The sequence below is a fragment of the Hemiscyllium ocellatum genome, chromosome 3, assembly GCF_020745735.1.
Source record: "Hemiscyllium ocellatum isolate sHemOce1 chromosome 3, sHemOce1.pat.X.cur, whole genome shotgun sequence".
Taxonomy (NCBI): domain Eukaryota; kingdom Metazoa; phylum Chordata; class Chondrichthyes; order Orectolobiformes; family Hemiscylliidae; genus Hemiscyllium; species Hemiscyllium ocellatum.
Genome location: NC_083403.1, coordinates 138,691,985 through 138,709,525, shown reverse-complemented (window position 1 = coordinate 138,709,525; position 17,541 = coordinate 138,691,985). Strand labels below are relative to the sequence as shown.

The following is a 17,541-nucleotide window of genomic DNA, read 5'->3' as shown; positions in this document are numbered from 1 at the left end:
CAGGATGTAGCCTGGGTTTGAACAGTCTCTGTTATGAGGAAAGACATGATACATTAGGTTTGCTTTCTCTGGAGCACAGGAGGCTATAGGGGGAATCTGGCTGAGATATACAAAATAATGAGAAGTAGAGACAAAGTAAATTGTGAGAATCTTTTCCCCCTAGCAGGAGTATTCAAGACCAGAGAGCATAAATTTTTGAGGTGACGAGTTAGTGGTTTAAAGGGGATCTGAAGAAAGAGCTTCTCGCTCAGAGAGTGGTAGACTCTGGAACATGCTATCTGAGAGGGTCATGGAGGCAGACACTCTTGTAGCATTTAAGAAGCATCCGGATAAGTACTTAAAATGGCAGGTAAATGGGATTAGTGTAGTTTATTATTTGTTGGGCAGCATAGACATGTTGGGCCAAAGGGCCAGATTATGTGCTGCATGCCTGTATGACTCCACACTGTTTTGGAGATTTGACAACTCATTCTGATTTGGTGATTGGATACCTATCTGGATCAGAACATAAGTTATTTTTGACTGACAATTTGGTTGTTTTGGTTTTGGTTGCTGTTGCTCAGCATTATCATACAATCAGGGTCAAAAACGTGGCGCTGGAAAAGCACAGCATGTCAGGCAGCATCCAAGAGCAGGAAAATCGACAAAAGCCCTTCATCAGGAATGAGGCTAATGGGGTGGAGAGGTAACGGGAAGGGATGGGGCTGGGGGGACCTAGCTGAGAGTGCAATAGGTGGATGGCGTTGGGGTGAAGGTGATAGGTCAGACAGAACAGTCACCAATGGAGTTTTGTTCCTCACTGAGAATGGGAATGAATGTTGTACATTGGTTTCTTTACACGTTGCATCATGATCAGGGTAACAACATCACATGACCGGGGTGATTACATACCTTAGAAATCTTTGTGGATGTCCAGGGATTTGTAACCAGATGTCACAGAATGGGAAGATCCCACAAGAAGTTGGGAAATCCTTTTCTTGCAATTATTTGTTTTCTGTTTTCTTTGTTATTGCTTACAAAACACTCACTAAATTTAGGGGTGGCAATACTGGCTCACCCTGCCGCCTTACAGCACCAGGTACCCGGGTTCGATTCCAGCCTTGGGAGATTGCCTGTGTGGAGTTTGCACATTCTCCCTGTGTCTGTGCAGATTTTGCCCAGATGCTCTGGTTTCCTCCCACAGTCTAAAGATATGCAGGTTAGGTGGATTGGCCATGCTAAATGATGTGCAGGCTAGGTGGATTAGACATGGAAATACTGAGTTACTGGGATAGATGGGATGCTCTTTAGAGGGATTAGATGGGCAGAATGACCTGCTTCCACATCATACGGATTCAATGACTCATAACAGCACATTTTTCTTGGTGTATCCCAAATATTGGAGGCTCAGTCAAAGAGGTATACAAACAGCACTATGCACATCGAAATAGTTGGCTGAACAGTACTCAATTTTCCCTACTTCCTAACAGAAATAGTTACATTTTGAAAAGGTTTTAAATATTTGTGTTGCTTTAGAGATGGCGATGGGTAGAGGGCAAGAATGTGCAAACGGTGATAAAAACAATTCTTTATGGATTATAGCATCCAATCAAACATTGTGCCACACCTGATCATTTTATAAAAAAATGATTATGGCTAAACTTTATCTGCATCTAAATGTAAAACTTTAAGTCAAACATCCAGGAACATTATTTGAGACAAAAAAAAATCACTTACCACCAGAGCCAGAGCCAGAATAGATGTCATCATCTTCAGACTCGATGCCAGATCCATCTATTTCATAGTCACCTAGGCTTTCTGGCACCTTTGTTGAAGACATTGCCTATTTCAAAGAAGATTATATTAATATTGTGAAATTAAAAATAAAGGAATTTTTAATCTTCCCAATTGAACCTTAGTTTCACAGTGTTTACAATCTTTATACCTACACTCAGGCCTGGACGTAACAAAGGAAAAGTTGTCCAAAACACCTTGTTATGTCTTATTTTTGATAATATTAAAGCATTATGCAGCAATGAATAAAAAGGGTAAAATCATTTTTGAATGGGAGATTGTGACCGAAAATCTCCATTTCAGTGAGATAAGGGACTTGAAGTGGTTAAATCTCTTTTTGTGGTTCTACATCGGAACAAGCCTAAATGAAATACAATAAGCTAATCTGTTCCACAGTACTTACCACAGCTCAGTTGCAGACATTAAATAAACCATTTCAGACAAAGTAATGGTAATTAAAATCATACTGACTAATCATGCAATATATGTGGTTTCACTTCAAAACTAGTATCTCTTCCTGTTTACTGAGTCATTTTCCCTTCTGCTCCCAAAACACACAAGATGCTACATCGGCTAATCACTTTTATGGGGCTCTTTTCAGGGAAAAAGGGAGGGAATAAAGTCTGATATTGGTTAGTTTTTAGTTTGATGTACAATTCTTCGGCGTAGATTCATCTGCTCTAACAAAAGAAGTGAGTAAGTATTTATAATAAGATCCCTGGGATTGGAAAGTGGACTAAGGGGTTAGGTCTTCCAAAGGGCCACTAGCAGGAGGGAATGGACCAAACATTATTTTTGCCATAAGATACAAGTTTCAACCAATCCAATCAAATACAACCGGCCAGATGTTGTATACAGCTTCAGACTGCTGCAGCATCTTCTTTTGTATCTTTGTATTTTTCACTCCCTGCACAACATTTTAACCAATCATCCTTTAAAAAAGTTTTGAGAAAATGTTAAATTGTTTGCAATATCCTTACAAAACAGCCTTTAGCTTTAAAATTGTCTTTTATTTATTTTAGACTTAAAATAACTTTGACCCACTTGTACAGAGAGCACGGTACACACAGGAAGGCTACAGTGATGTACTCCTTCAGAATTCACCAGTGTATACAAGCATCTGGCTGCCAGTTTGAGTATTTCATAATATTTTGGTGCTTTTACCTAAAGCTTCAGAACAAATCTCTTCAACTCTCTTTAAAATAGCTTAATTCACAGGACACTTCTCTATCCTAATGTGTGACAAAAATTAAAATTGTCAGACTATAGTTTAAGAGGTTTCTATTTCTGCTAGAAGAATATTATTGGAATTAACATCCTGTTTATTGCTGTCACCTATTCACTTCCTAAATAATAGTAGAGATAGGAAACTAATGATCTTCATCTCATCTAGATCATACCCAATACTGTGTCGAGATGCCTTGTCACAAAACTGCAAACATACACATATTTTCTGCCAGGTGTAGTGCCTGGGGTAACTTTGTGTATCAATGCCGAGAGGCATTGAAGTCAACTAAAGCAACATTATTATCGTTAACCCAACACAAGCAGATCCTGAACTTAGCAGTTTTCTAATTTGTGAAGCCCACTTCCAGAATCAAGACATTTATCTGCTAAATCATAGAATCCCTACAGTGTGGAAGCAGGCCATTCAGCCCACAGAGTCCACACTGACCCTCTGAAGTCCACACACCCTATAATCCACACAATACCAGGTTTATTTGGAAGCAGTAGCTTTCAGAGGGGTTGTGAAAGGATTAGGTGACAACCACCTGATGAAGGAGCAGTGCTTTGAAAGTTAGTGCTTCCAAATAAACCTGTTGGACTAAAACCTGGTGTTGTGTGCTTTGTAACTTTGTCCACCCCAGTCCAACACCAGCTCCTCCACATCAACCCTATAACCCTGCATTTCCCACAGCTAATCCACCTAGCCTGCCCATCTCTGGACACTTTGAGGCAATTTAGCATGGCCAATCCACCTAACCTGCACATCTTTGGACTGTGGGAGGAAACCAGAGCACCCAGAGAAAACTATGCAGACATGGAGAGAATGTGCAAACTCCACACAGACAGTCACCCATGGGTCCCTGATGCTATGAGGCAACAGTGTTAATCACTGTCCCACCCAATCCAGAAATAGAAGCTCAGATAAATAAATGTATTTAAAGCATTAACATCAATGTGATGATCAGATTGCAGGCAGTATTATAGGGACTTTGAAGCATCTTATTGCCATCTCATTTGCATATCTGCATTTTGCATGGCATAAATAAAGTATTGCACACAAATACTATCACAAAGAGGGAGTTATGAATATTTGATAAAACCTTGCAATTATAAAGCAGCACACATATTTTGGCAGCACTAAATATCAAAAAAGTTTTATGCACTGGGTTATTACATTCAGAGGGCAAGCTATCACAGACTAATACCAGGCAAGGCTTAGGCTGCTTTTGTTAAAAACAGAATTTAAAGAGCTAAAACTTTAAAATTAATTCTGAACATGGGGTTGCAGGATTTAAATTTTCTGTGCACTGTCAGTTCCCAAACACATTCATGTTAGTACAACACACATTCCCAGTAAACTGCTTTGCAGGTTTTATGAAGAAAGGACTTAAAATTGTTCAGCATCTTTTTAGAACATGGGAGGTCCCAAAATGCTTCGCAGCCAGTTAATTACTTTGAAACATTCTTGCTGTTTTGATGTAGGAAATGCAGTAACCAATGTTAACCACAAGGTCCTATGAACATTAAAGAGGCAATGTTCAGAAAATTAGCATTTTTAATGATGTTGGTTCTTCAGAAGACTCAACACGGAACCACAGAATTCCAAAATTGTGAAATGTATAAAAAACTCCTGGAAGTTGAAGATGTAAGTCTACAGTAAAAGACTACAACCCAAATTCTATGGAAAGGTTAAATTGAAATACATAGTGTTAATATTTACCATTTAACAGTAAATAAACTTTGTACTTCAAACATTCTCTTTCTGCAAACACTATCAGAAACAGTTTAATGGTAAATACATTGTGCCAAGCAAGGAGTGGCAATGGACTTCAGACTAACAATCAAACGATACCTCAATAAGGCTTCAGAAAATTGGATCTGTGTAAAGGTTACTGAGGTAAGGTCATACAGGAAAACTAGCTAAATGCAGCCAAAGATTAATTTATTTAATTGTGACGTACCTTTTGAAGAAAGTATTTTACTCCTACAAACTTACATTTCTCTATCTAGAACACAATAAAGGTATCTGATTTTTTAAATCATTCACAGGATGAGGGCATTGCTAGCTAGGTCAGAATTTATTGCCCATTGCTAATTGTTAAGAGTCAGCCACTTTACTGTGGATCTGGATCACATATAGACCAGACTAGGTAAGGATGGCAGTTCCCTTCCCTAGTAGATATTAGTAAATCAGACGAGCTTTCCCTGACAATCTAGTCATAGTCATCATTATACTCTTAACTCCAGATGTGCATTGAATTCATATTCCACCATGTACCATGGACAGGATTTGAATCCAGCTCTGCAGAATATCATCTCAGCTTCGGGACTAACAGCCTAGCAGCAATATCATGAGGCCATCTCCTCAAGTGAAAATTAAGGCTACAATGTTGAAATGTTCCCTCAAAGTCACAATGCCAATGATTGTGGAATCTCTTTTCAGAGTATGCAATCTGTTTTTTAAAAGCCAGTGTGAGCACCACTCTAAAATCAACATTTTAGTTTCTGAAATAAAATGACAGATAAAAATCTGACATATTTTTAAGGTAGCACTCAGCATCTTTAATTAGATTTCAAAATGTGACCACAAAATGGCTACAGAATTTAATAATCTAAATGTGTCTGATGGATTTGGAAACCAAAATATTGGCATGCCTCATAATAAGTTAGGAGAAAGTGAGGTCTGCAGATGCTGGAGATCAGAGCTGAAAATGTGTTGCTGGAAAAGCGCAGCAGGTCAGGCAGCATCCAAGGAGCAGGAGAATCGACATTTCGGGCATGAGTCCTTCAGGAATGAGGAGAGCGTGCCAAGCAGGCTAAGATAAAAGGTAGGGAGGAGGGACTTGGTGGAGGGGCGTTGGAAATGCGATAGGTGGAAGGAGGTTAAGGTGAGGGTGATAGGTCGGAGTGGGGGTGGGGGCGGGGGTGGGTGGCTCAACACTTCAACACCCCCTCCCACTCCACCAATGACATGCAAGTCCTTGGACTCCTCCTTCGCCAGACCATAGCAACACGAGGAAGAGCGCCTCATCTTCCGCCTATGAACCCTCCAACCACAAGGGATGAACTCAGATTTCTCCAGTTTCCTCATTTCCCCTCCCCCCACCTTGTCTCAGTCCCAACCCTCGAACTCAGCACCGCCCTCCTAACCTGCAATCCTCTTCCTGACCTCTCCGCCCCCACCCCACTCCGGCCTATCACCCTCACCTTAACCTCCTTCCACCTATCGCATTTCCAAAGCCTCTCCCCCAAGTCCCTCCTCCCTACCTTTTATCTTAGTCTGCTTGGCACACTCTCCTAATTCCTGAAGAAGGGCTCATGCCCGAAACGTCAATTCTCCTGCTCCTTGGATGCTGACTGACCTGCTGCGCTTTTCCAGCAACACATTTTCAGCTCATAATAAGTTACACAACATCAAAGTTTTAAAAGCCACATATTAATAATGAGATATTATCAAATTATTAATTTCTGTACAGAAAGGGAAGGAATTAATTTCTTACAAACATTTCTAGTACCATACTTTAGTACACGTAACATACAAAATTCCTGCCTTCTACCTGCAGAAACAAGGACACACCTAAATTTAGATTATAAAACTCTCACATTAAAAACATCTGGCCAAAGTTAGCAGCCAATACAAACAAGCTGAATTTCAGTAATCCAAAGTTGAGTTCTAGAGATGAATGGACAATGCTTAAGGATACCTATTTATTCTAACACATGTTCCGTTGTCAGCCTATCACAGAATTTCAATTATGTGTGTACAACATTAATTTGTGTTTATATAAGAACCTTTAGTGTGACATAATATCACACTAGTGTAAGCAAACAAAACTTACACAAAGCTACAAGAGGAAATACTCAAGATCACAGGAGGTCAGACTGCATCCATGGAGAGAGAGCAAGCTAACGCTTAGAGTCTGGATGACTCAGAGCTCTGATGAAGAGTCATCTAGACTTCTGAACAGAATGGATAGAGGGGAACGAGTAGTCGTGTTGTATTTAGACTTCCTGGCAACAATAGACAAGGCAGTGCACAAAACATTAAGTCATTAGATAAGAGCCCATGGTATTAGAGATAGTACAATGGCATGGATAGAGAATTGGCTAATGGGTAGGAAACAGGTTGGTAACTTGCAACCAGTGGCCTCCATAGGGATCATTGCTGGGCCCACAACTGTTAACAATACATATTGATGACTTGGAGGAAGGAAGTGAAGGTATTGCAACAAATACATTAACCTGCAGATTCTCCTTTAGCTAACTTAATTATAGCTCCTAACATTCAAATTGATTGACTGAAAACCATTCCCCATTCATAAAGGTGTCTCAGTGATTAGTACTGCTGCCTTACAGCACGAGGGCCCCAGGTTCGAATCCAGCCTCGGACGACTGTCTGTGTGAAGTTTACACGTTCTCCCCGTGTCTGCGTGGGTTTGCTCTGGTTTCCTCCCACAGTCCAAAGATGTGCAGGTCAGGTGAATTGGCCATACTAAATTGCCCTGAGTGTTAGGTGCATTAGTCAGGATAGGTTACTCTTCGGAGGGTCGATGTGGACTGGTTGAGCCAAAGGGCCTGTTTCTAAACTGTACGGAATATAATCTAATCTCAAAACAAAAAAATTTTGAAGATTGCACGAAAACAGGTAGAAAGGACTCAAACAGTTTATAGAGAGATGATGATAGATTATGTATGTGGACAAGTAATTGTTAAGTGAAGTATGATATTGGAAAATATGAAGTTGTTCATTTTGGAGAGAACAAAAGAACAGTGTATTTATTCAAATGGAGAGAAGCTGCAGAAATCTGCAATACAAAACCACAGAAAGCTAGTACACAGGTGCAGTAGGAAATCAGGAAGGCGAATGGAATGTTGGCCTTTATTTCAAGGAGTTTGGAGTACAAGAGTAGGGAAGTCTTACTACAACTGTACATGAGGCTGTACAGAGATCACATCTGGAGTACAGTGAGCAGTTTTAGTCTCTTAATTATGGAACAACATCATTTCATTGGAGGCAGTTCAGGGAAGGTTCACTAGGATGATCCCTGGAATGGAGAAGTTGTCTTATGAGTAAAGGTTCAACAGGTTGGGACCAACTCACTGGAATTTAGAAGATTGAACAGCAATCTCATTGAAACATATTGGATTCTTAAGGGCTTGACAGGGTAGATGTTGCGATATTAGTTCCCCTCCTGGTAGAGTCTAGACCATAGGGCATAGTCTCAAAATAAAGGGATACCAATTTAAGACTGTGATGAAGAGGAATTTTTCATAGAATCCCTATTATGCAGATAGAGGTCATCCAGCCAATCAAGACTGCATCAACCATCTGAAGAGGGTTCACACACCCGCCAACCATCCTCATTACCAGCATTTCCCATGTCTAGTCCACAGAACCTGCACAACTGTGGATACTATAGGACAATTTAGCATGGCCAATTTACCTAACCTGTACATCTTCAGTCTGTGAGAGGAAACCAGATTACCCAGAGGAAACTCACTCAGACACAGGGAGAATGTACAAACTCCACACAGACACCCAAGTCTGGAATTGAACCCAGGTCCCTAGCGCTGTGAGGCAACAATGCTAACCACTGAGCCATTGTGTCACCCCATATTCTCAGTAGGTTGTGAATCTTTGGAACTCCTTGCCACAGACAGCTATGGGGACAGAGCCCTTCTCTACATTTAAGGCTGAGATGGATAGGTTCTTGATTAATTGTGGAATCAAGGGTTACTGGGAGAGGACAGTGAAGTTGGCATAAGGAACGTTGGATCAGCCATGATCCCATTGAATGGCGGTGCAGGCTTGACAGGCTGAATGACCTATACTTGTTCCTATTTATCAGGGTCATAACTGTTCAGAGATGTAACGAATACCTCTGAAGCAAGTGGGACTTGAAACCAGGCCTCCTGGCCCAAAGACAGAGACACTACCACTGCACCGCAAGATCATCTTATAACTGACACTAATCTCTCAATTTATAGTAATGCTTAATCAACGTGTTCACAGGTTTTATTTCACACTGTAAAAAACCTGAACCCAGGCCACCTGGTCCAGAGAGAGGTGCACTATCATTTTGCCACAAATGCCCTTATTAAATACAACAAGCTGAAATGATGAATAAATTAACGTTCTAGATATTTTTCATTAACTTGTAAGTGATGTTATAACACACCTCTGGAGCAGGACAAACTTGAACCAAGGCACCCTGACTAAGAGGTGGGGACATTACCATTGTGTCAGAATGGCCCTTGTTAAATTATTTGATGCTTCAGCTTGTTCTAACTAAAATTCTCTGCTGAGTCCAAGTGCCTACCTAATTATCAGTGGTAGACAATAAACTACTATTAAGGCTTAATGAGCAGAAGCATGTATACTACCAGTAACCAGAGATAATGCGTCTGTCTCCAGTGTAACCTCATGCTAGACAGTTTGATTCTCACATCATGACCATGACACATCATCAGATTAAATGAAGGTTAATACAATCTCCAACATTAACTCATGTCAGAATTATTACCCTCTACAGTTACAATCAGGAAGGACCTAGCCTGAGGTCAGGGTCATGAAAAGAAAGAAGGGCACATCCCAAGGCCATACTCCATTAAGGTTTGTAAAGGCCTTTTTGAGAGAGAGAGAGAGAGAGAGACCTTATCCAGCAGCTTCCTATTTAAAATAAAAGAAGGTCCAACAGAATAGTGCTCACATGAGTCTCGAGTCCCGGCATGAGGTAAATAAAAGAGGAGGGACTGGAGAATTGTTGCCAATGATTGCTCTTGTTCTGAATGTGAAGATACCAGTGTTGCACTGGGGTGGACACCTCACCTGATGTAGGAGCAGCGCTCCAAAAGCTTGTGATTTCAAATAAACCTTTTGGACTGTAACCTGGTGTTGTGTGACTTCTGATAATGTGGACTGCCTTCTTTACATATTGAGAAACGGATACATGGGAACACAACCTTCATGTTCCCCTCCAAACCACTCATCTTCCTGAATTGGAAATAAAGCACAATTCCTTCTCTGTTGCTGAGTCAAAATCCTGGAATTCCCTCCCTAATTGCATTGAACGCCTCATCTTCCACCTTGGGATCCTCCAACCAAAGGGATTAATGTGGATTTCACCAGTTTCCTCATTGCACCTCCCCCACCTTATCCCAGATCCAACCTTCCAACTCAGCACTGCCCTCATGACCTGCCTGACCTGTCCATCTTCCTTCCCACTTATCCACTCCACCCTTCTCTTCGATCTATCGCCATTCCCAAATTTAGATTAGATTAGACTTACAGTGTGGAAACAGGCCCTTCGGCCCAACACGTCCACACCGACCTGCCAAAGCGCAACCCACCCATACCCCTACCCTGATGGGTGGCACGGTGGCACAGTGGTTAGCACTGCTGCCTCACAGCGCCTGTAGACCCGGGTTCAATTCCCGACTCAGGCGACTGACTGTGTGGAGTTTGCACGTTCTCCCCGTGTCTGCGTGGGTTTCCTCCGGGTGCTCCGGTTTCCTCCCACAGTCCAAAGATGTGCGGGTCAGGTGAATTGACCATGCTAAATTGCCCGTAGTGTTAGGTAAGGGGTAAATGTAGGGGTATGGGTGGGTTGCGCTTCGGCGGGTCGGTGTGGACTTGTTGGGCCGAAGGGCCTGTTTCCACACTGTAAGTCTAATCTAAAAAAAAATTTATCCCTTACCTAACACTACGGGCAATTTAGCATGGCCAATTCACCTGACGCGCACATCTTTGGACTGTGGGAGGAAACCGGAGCACCCGGAGGAAACCCATGCAGACACGGGGAGAACGTGCAAACTCCACACAGACAGTCGCCTGAATCGGGAATTGAACCCGGGTCTCAGGCGCTGTGAGGCAGCAGTGCTAACCACTGTGCCACCGTGCCGCCCACTAAACAAAAGCTTCAACCTAAATTCACCTTCATGGATTAATCGCAGTTACTTGCAAGATCAACATGCTCAGTGAGTCACAAATTAAGTAAATGACGTTCAGAGAGCAATAGATACTGCAACCCCTCAAAACAATTCCCCAACTACCAAAAAAAAACAATAAAAATTGTGGCCAGCGTAAAGCAGAAGTAAATTACACTATAAAAGATAAAAAGAAGTGCATAAGCATTTGAAATATAAATTCCGGGTTTAAATTAGTTAGTCAATGAAAGAGATGGACAGTAGACAAATGAAGGTTTGTGCTGTAACGTTAGAACTTCTGTTCACTGACATGCTGCATTTTAAAAAATTTATTCATAGAATGTAAATGTGAACAAAAACCAACCATATTGCTCTGGGTCTAGAGTCACATTAGGCCAGAACAGATAAGGACAGCAGATCTCCTTCCCTAAATGCCATTAACGAAGCAGAGGGGTCTTTTCAACAATGAACACCTGGTCACTGTGGGGCAAAATTTAATTCCAGGCTTTTTATTATTGAATTCAAATTTCATTATCTGCCATTGTGGGATTCAAATCTATTCAAATCTCCAGAAAAATGAGCCTGAGGTTCTGGATTAACAGTCCAGTAACATAACCACTAAACTGACACCACCTACAAATGGCACAACAGAAGTATGCTATTATTTCCTGGATTACCAGGTTACTCCATTATCGAAGGTTTGGTATTGTTTCAATAATTGTGAACTACAAGCATAAATTAAAAAGCAGCGAAATGTTTGGCAGAAAGATTATGCAATCCAACCAAATGACAATTTACACCTTAGTCCCTATTTTTCACTGCTCTGCTATTTATCGCAAAGTTCAGATTTTAGAGACTCTGTTGAATAAATTATACATGAATTGAACCTCCTGTTTGCTAGGTAAAGAAACAGGAAGATACACTTCAGTTTCTGGAATCTTTAGTTGATTCAAGTCGATATTATTGAATCAAAAACCGTTAAAGCTTCATAAAACAGTTGGTGGTTTTAAAGCATTTTGCAAATTATTCAAATGTAACTCCAGCTCCCCTAAGGTATTACCAAAGTGGAATCAATACATATCAAAACTTAAGCATGCTCAGTTGCCATCTAAAATAGAGTTACATGCTTTATTGTCAAACTGATCAACTACATTATAACTTAGTTCCATTACAAATTCACAACCTGTCATGCTCATATACAGTGATTAGTAACCAGTGAATTGAATGTTTTGCTGTTTGTTCAAGATCCATGTGTTGTTGGAAAGAATACCATTTGGTGCCTATCCCTAACTGTCCTTAAAAGGTGATGTTAGGTATTTATAGAATCATTGCAGTCCATGTGGTCTAGCTGTAGTCTGCAGCACCGTTAGTTAGGGAGCTTTAGATCATTAACCCAATGACAATGAAGGAACAGGGATATAGTTAGAAGTCAGGCTAGTGTGCAGCTAGGAGGGGAAACTGAGAAACTAGGAGCAGACCATTCATCAATTTGAATATGCTCTACAATTCAGTAGGAGCATGGCTGATTCTCTACCTCAACTATATTCCCACTTTCACTCCATACTTCTTGACGACTTTAAAATCTTTTTCGTGAATATATTCACTGACTTGGCCTCCACAGTCTTCTGTGGTACAGTATTCAACAGGCTCATTATCTGTTCATTACCTTTCCTCATCTCAGTCCTAAATGGTCTGCCCCATACCTTGAGACAGTGACTCCTCGTTCTGGACATCCCCAGCCAGGGTAAACATCCTCCCCACATCTAGTTTGCCTAACCCTGTTAGAATTTTATATGTTTCAATCAGGTCCACTCTCATCATTCCAAGTTCTACTGAATGCAGGTTCAGTCAAACCAGTCTCTCCTCATGGAGTACTCCTGATTTCCCTGGTATCAGCGTAGTGAATCTCTGCTGCACTCCCTCAATGGCAAATAGAGTCCAATGGCATTATCACCGCACCAACATAATGCTGTCTGGGGTGATGATTCATCCCAATCCCTTTGTTGCCCATTGCTTCTCAAGTTCTCTATCATTGCCAGGGCACACCTGAGCATGGACATAACTGCATAAGAGGAGCTGAGAGTTAGGCAATATGATTCCCTCCACTGCTGGCTGCCTGGACCTACTAATGTCGAAAAGTACAGCAGGTCAGGCAGCATCCAAGCAGCAGAAATGTTGATGTTTTGGGCATAAGCTCTTCATCACTTCCCCTCCCACCACTACCACTTCCTGTCTTTATCTTCTCCAACTCCTTTTCCTAGCTACCATCAGTTTGAAGATGCCTGACCTGTTGTGCTTATCCAGTGCCACACCTTTTAACTCTCCAGCACCTGCAGTCCTCACTTTCTCCTGGACCTGCTCGTGGTCATTTTATCCAACATTTCTCCTTTATACAGGTAATTCCCGCTATCCGAAGCCTTTTGTAAGCCAAAAATGACGTAAAGTGAAGGTGAGTGATTTATATGGGAAAATGTATCCGTAAAAGCAGAAATCCTCTTCGAATTTGCAAAAACAGGTATTAATGTAGCTTTTTTGTAAAAGTGAAATTGTGTAAAGCAAATGTTCAAAAAGCTGGGGATACTTGTGTACTGAACCAAAGGGCATTTTCAATTAGCAATAGTGAGGGATAAATCACACTTGAATTTAATGGACAGAGGCACTTGTCTTGCATGAGAAGATATACTTCAATGTAGCTGCCTACCACTTTAACACACCATGTATTCCCTGGCCAATATCACTGTCTCGGGTTTGCTGCAGTGCTCCAGTGAAGCTCAATGCAAGCTGGAAGAACAGCATCTCATTTTCTGCTTGGAGACCTTACAGCCTTTAGGATTCAATATTGAGTTCAATAATTTTAGAACCTGAACAACTCCTTCCATGTCCTTTCCACCCCCAAAATCCAGGCCCTAGGTACCTTTTAGCACAGCCAACCCATTTTCATCTACTTGTGATGTCCATTATCAGCTTTTTATTTTTTTCCTCTGGTTTACTGTCATCCTTTTCCTTGTTTCCTGAACTGTCATTCTCTCTCTCTTGGGCTCCATCTCCATCTATCTGCTCATTCCTACCCAGCACCTCCCCTCCCACCACCACCACTTCCTTGTCTTTATCTTTTCTACCAGCTTTTCCTAGCTACCATTAGTTTGAAGAAGGGTAACTGGAACCAAAATGTTAACTCTGCTTTCTCTGTACAGATGCTGCTAGACCTGCCAAATTTCTCCAGCAACTTCTATTTTCATTATAGTTAATTGTATGATAGCAACAGCTACAGGTTCTATTGCTTGAACATTTGAAGCTGTTTCCACCTAAATAATATCAATTTAATATTAATTTATTCCTTTTTTTTAGCCATTTGTACAATTTATTCAGTAAATTACTCTGCAATCCGAGATGGGTGCCAGAAAATGGCAACATTATCTACATTTCACACTACCTGGGTACAAGTGACAATATTAAGTAAATCTGATTGTTTCGGCACAGTTTAAGGCAGCCTCAACACTAACTCTTTCAGAATCAATGCATTATACAACACTCACTTACCACCCTATCAATTTACCAACTTCCCCAATAACTATGTGACCCAGTCATTGCTGTTTCCAGAAGATTTGGCCCTTGGTCTTTTGCACTAACTCTGAAATCCTAACTGATTTGCAGATAATACGCAGAAATTTAAATTTATTATCTCATTTGTCCATGCCTGAGCAATTAATTGAGCCATGTTTTCACAAGATTCAAAGTCGGTGAGTACAGTCTGACCACAAGGTCAATAGTACTTGAAGGAGAATATACATGCAACATAATGTCACTTTGCACAATTCTTCTGGCTGATTACTTTCATTGGTATTTGTGGGGTCAACTAATGTGCTGCTAATATTCAACCATTTTCATGCTAGGACTGAAATGGATGCTGAAATCATGAACAGCTTGCTATGGCATAAGCAAGTTGCTGAAGAAGGAGACTGGAGTCAGTCAACAGAAGGAATCAAAGACAACAGCTTTGATCTTCTCAATAGTTTAGCTGCAGGATGTTAAGATCCATCCATTACTGTCAGCCAAGCTGCCTGATGGATTACAGATGAGGAGAATTTCTTATGTGAGGTTTCATAATCTGGAATGCATTGCCTGAAAGGGTGGTCAACTTCCATAGCAACTTTCAAAAGGAAATTAAATATATACTTAAAAGTGAAAATATTAACAAAGCTCTTGGGAACTAATTGGACAGTTTTATCAAAGAGAAAATGTAAGCAGATTGGGCCAACTGAGCTCCTTCTGCATTGTATTATTTTAGGAAGTGGTCTGATATGCAGTGACCAATACTGCAAAGAAACCCACAGATATTAGTTTATGCCATATGCTTCAACTGATACACAAAATACTAATTTACTGGCAAGTGATGGCCTAATTCTCGGTTTTCATTTTGTCTAAGCTAGGTAATAAATAAATCATCTGAATAATCTCTGATATTTTATACCAGTACAAACATCCATCCTTGTGTAGCTGTTCTACACTTTCACCCAATTGTCAGCATGTGTGAAATTTGTCATCTAATTTCATCTTGAATTCCCTACCTAAATTCATACTCTGTTTTAGTCAATAAAGTGTGGGGCTGGAAAAAGCACAGCAGGTCAAGCAACATCTGAGGAGCAGGAGAGTCAACATTTCAGCAGGACCCTTTAACAGGACTGGGTGGTGGAAGAGCTTCAGAGTGGAGGGGATGACCAGGGGGTTGCAGTGGGAGGCAGACCCACTGAGATCTTTGCAGAGGGAGGAGGAAAACTCCTCAAGTGGGCATCCTCTAAGGATCCTGCCCAAAACATTGACTCTCCTGTTCCTCAGATGCTGCTTGACTTGCTGTGCTTTTTCCAGATCCACACTCTATTCACTCTGACCTTTCAGCATCTACAATCTCATTCAGTTTCTCACTCACTTTAACAGCCATTATTTTGATCAAGCCTTTGGTCACAGCTCTTAATCTTTCTTCTTCTAGCTCTATGTCTGTTTTCCTTACATTTCCAATGGACCTTAGGATGCTTCTTAGTTCTATACCTTCTATAGGAAGATGCATTATTGAGATCACATGGTCTGCTCAATTAGGCTGCATAGATCCCCTGGGGGCTCCAGCTTTCAGTTGGAAGAAATAGTACAGAAGGTATGGAGGCATATGCACAACATTTACCTATCCCTTTTGTAATGAACAAGCACAGTGGGGAAATGGAATGATTTATAGTAGACTATCAATATTCAACTTCAATCATATGGTTTTAATAGCTGAGACCTTCATGACCTAAAATGATCTTTAGGACAAATACTGACCTAAAATGGCAGCTGTGATCATTTGGCCACACACTGAGCCAAGTTCTGGGGGCCCAAGTGAAACAAACAAAACAAGCTACACTAATATTATCACGATTTGGAGATGCCGGTGTTGGACTGGGGTGTACATAGTTAAAAATCACACAACAGGTTATAGTCCAACAGGTTTAATTGGAAGCACGCTAGCTTTCGGAGCGACGTTCCTTCATCAGGTGATAGTGGAGGGCTCGATCGTAACACAGAATTTATAGCAAAAATTTGCAGTGTGATGTAACTGAAATTATACATTGAGAACACAGGGGGCTAACACCTTCAACGTATTGTCTAGCTATCACCATTGTTAACAGCTAACCCGAGAATGCAACTTTCAAAAAAAGGTCTTGTGATGTACACATGAAAGAAGTGAAACCATCACTGTATTCTAACAGATGAAAGGCTTAACAGACAATCAATTTTACAATGTATAATTTCAGTTTCATCACACTGCAAATTTTTGCTATAAATTCTGTGTTACAATTGAGCCCTCCACTATTACCTAATGAAGGAGTGTCACTCCAAAAGCTAGTGTGCTTCTAATTAAGCCTGTTGGACTATAACCTGGTGTTGTGTGATTTTTAATATTATCACGATATCTAGAAAGTGAAACCAGTCAGCCAGGTTAGCTTAAAAAAAACATGCATCCCCTGTTTAATCCATACTGTATGATATGTTGCACACATTGGACATCAAAGAGTTACCCATGACTGTCTATTTGGAAGGTTAATAGAACACACTTAAGAATACACAAAAGGATTCACTGCAACAGCTGCTTTGAGCAGTGAGGGAGAGTGAAAAAGAAATATGAGGTGGTAACTTAAGGACCCAGGAAATAGGAGCAGGAGTAGGCCATCTGGCCCCTTGAGCCTACTCTGCCATTCAATAAGATCCTGGCTGATTGTTTCATGGATTCAGCTCAACATACCCACCCACTCACCATAACCCTTCATTCCGTTACTGTTCAGCAATCTATCTATCATGGCATTAAAAACATTCAATGAGGAAGCCTCAGCTGCTTCACTGGGCAGGGAATTCCACAGATTCACAATCCTTTGGGTGAATAAGTTTCCTCCTCAACTCAGTCCTAAATCTGCTCCCCCTTATTGACGCTATGCCCACCCCAAACCCCCCACCCCAGTTCGAGCTTCAACCCCTGGTGGATACAACCTCCCTGCTTCAATTTTATCTGTTCCCTTCATAATTTTATATGTTTTATAAGACCCTCCTCATTCTTATCAATTCTAATGAGTACAGCCCCAGTATCCT

At 41.0% G+C, this 17,541-nt stretch overlaps 1 protein-coding gene across 1 annotated transcript in view; it reads right to left on the bottom strand.

Annotated features, from left to right (window-relative positions):
• Positions 1 to 17,541, bottom strand: part of LOC132834804 (syndecan-1-like) — a 51,487-nt gene that overhangs the window by 10,144 nt on the left and 23,802 nt on the right. The window contains exon 2 of the mRNA XM_060853851.1: positions 1,717 to 1,822. Within this exon, the coding sequence (XP_060709834.1) occupies positions 1,717 to 1,822 (106 nt within the window). The remainder of the gene's footprint in view (positions 1 to 1,716; positions 1,823 to 17,541) is intronic.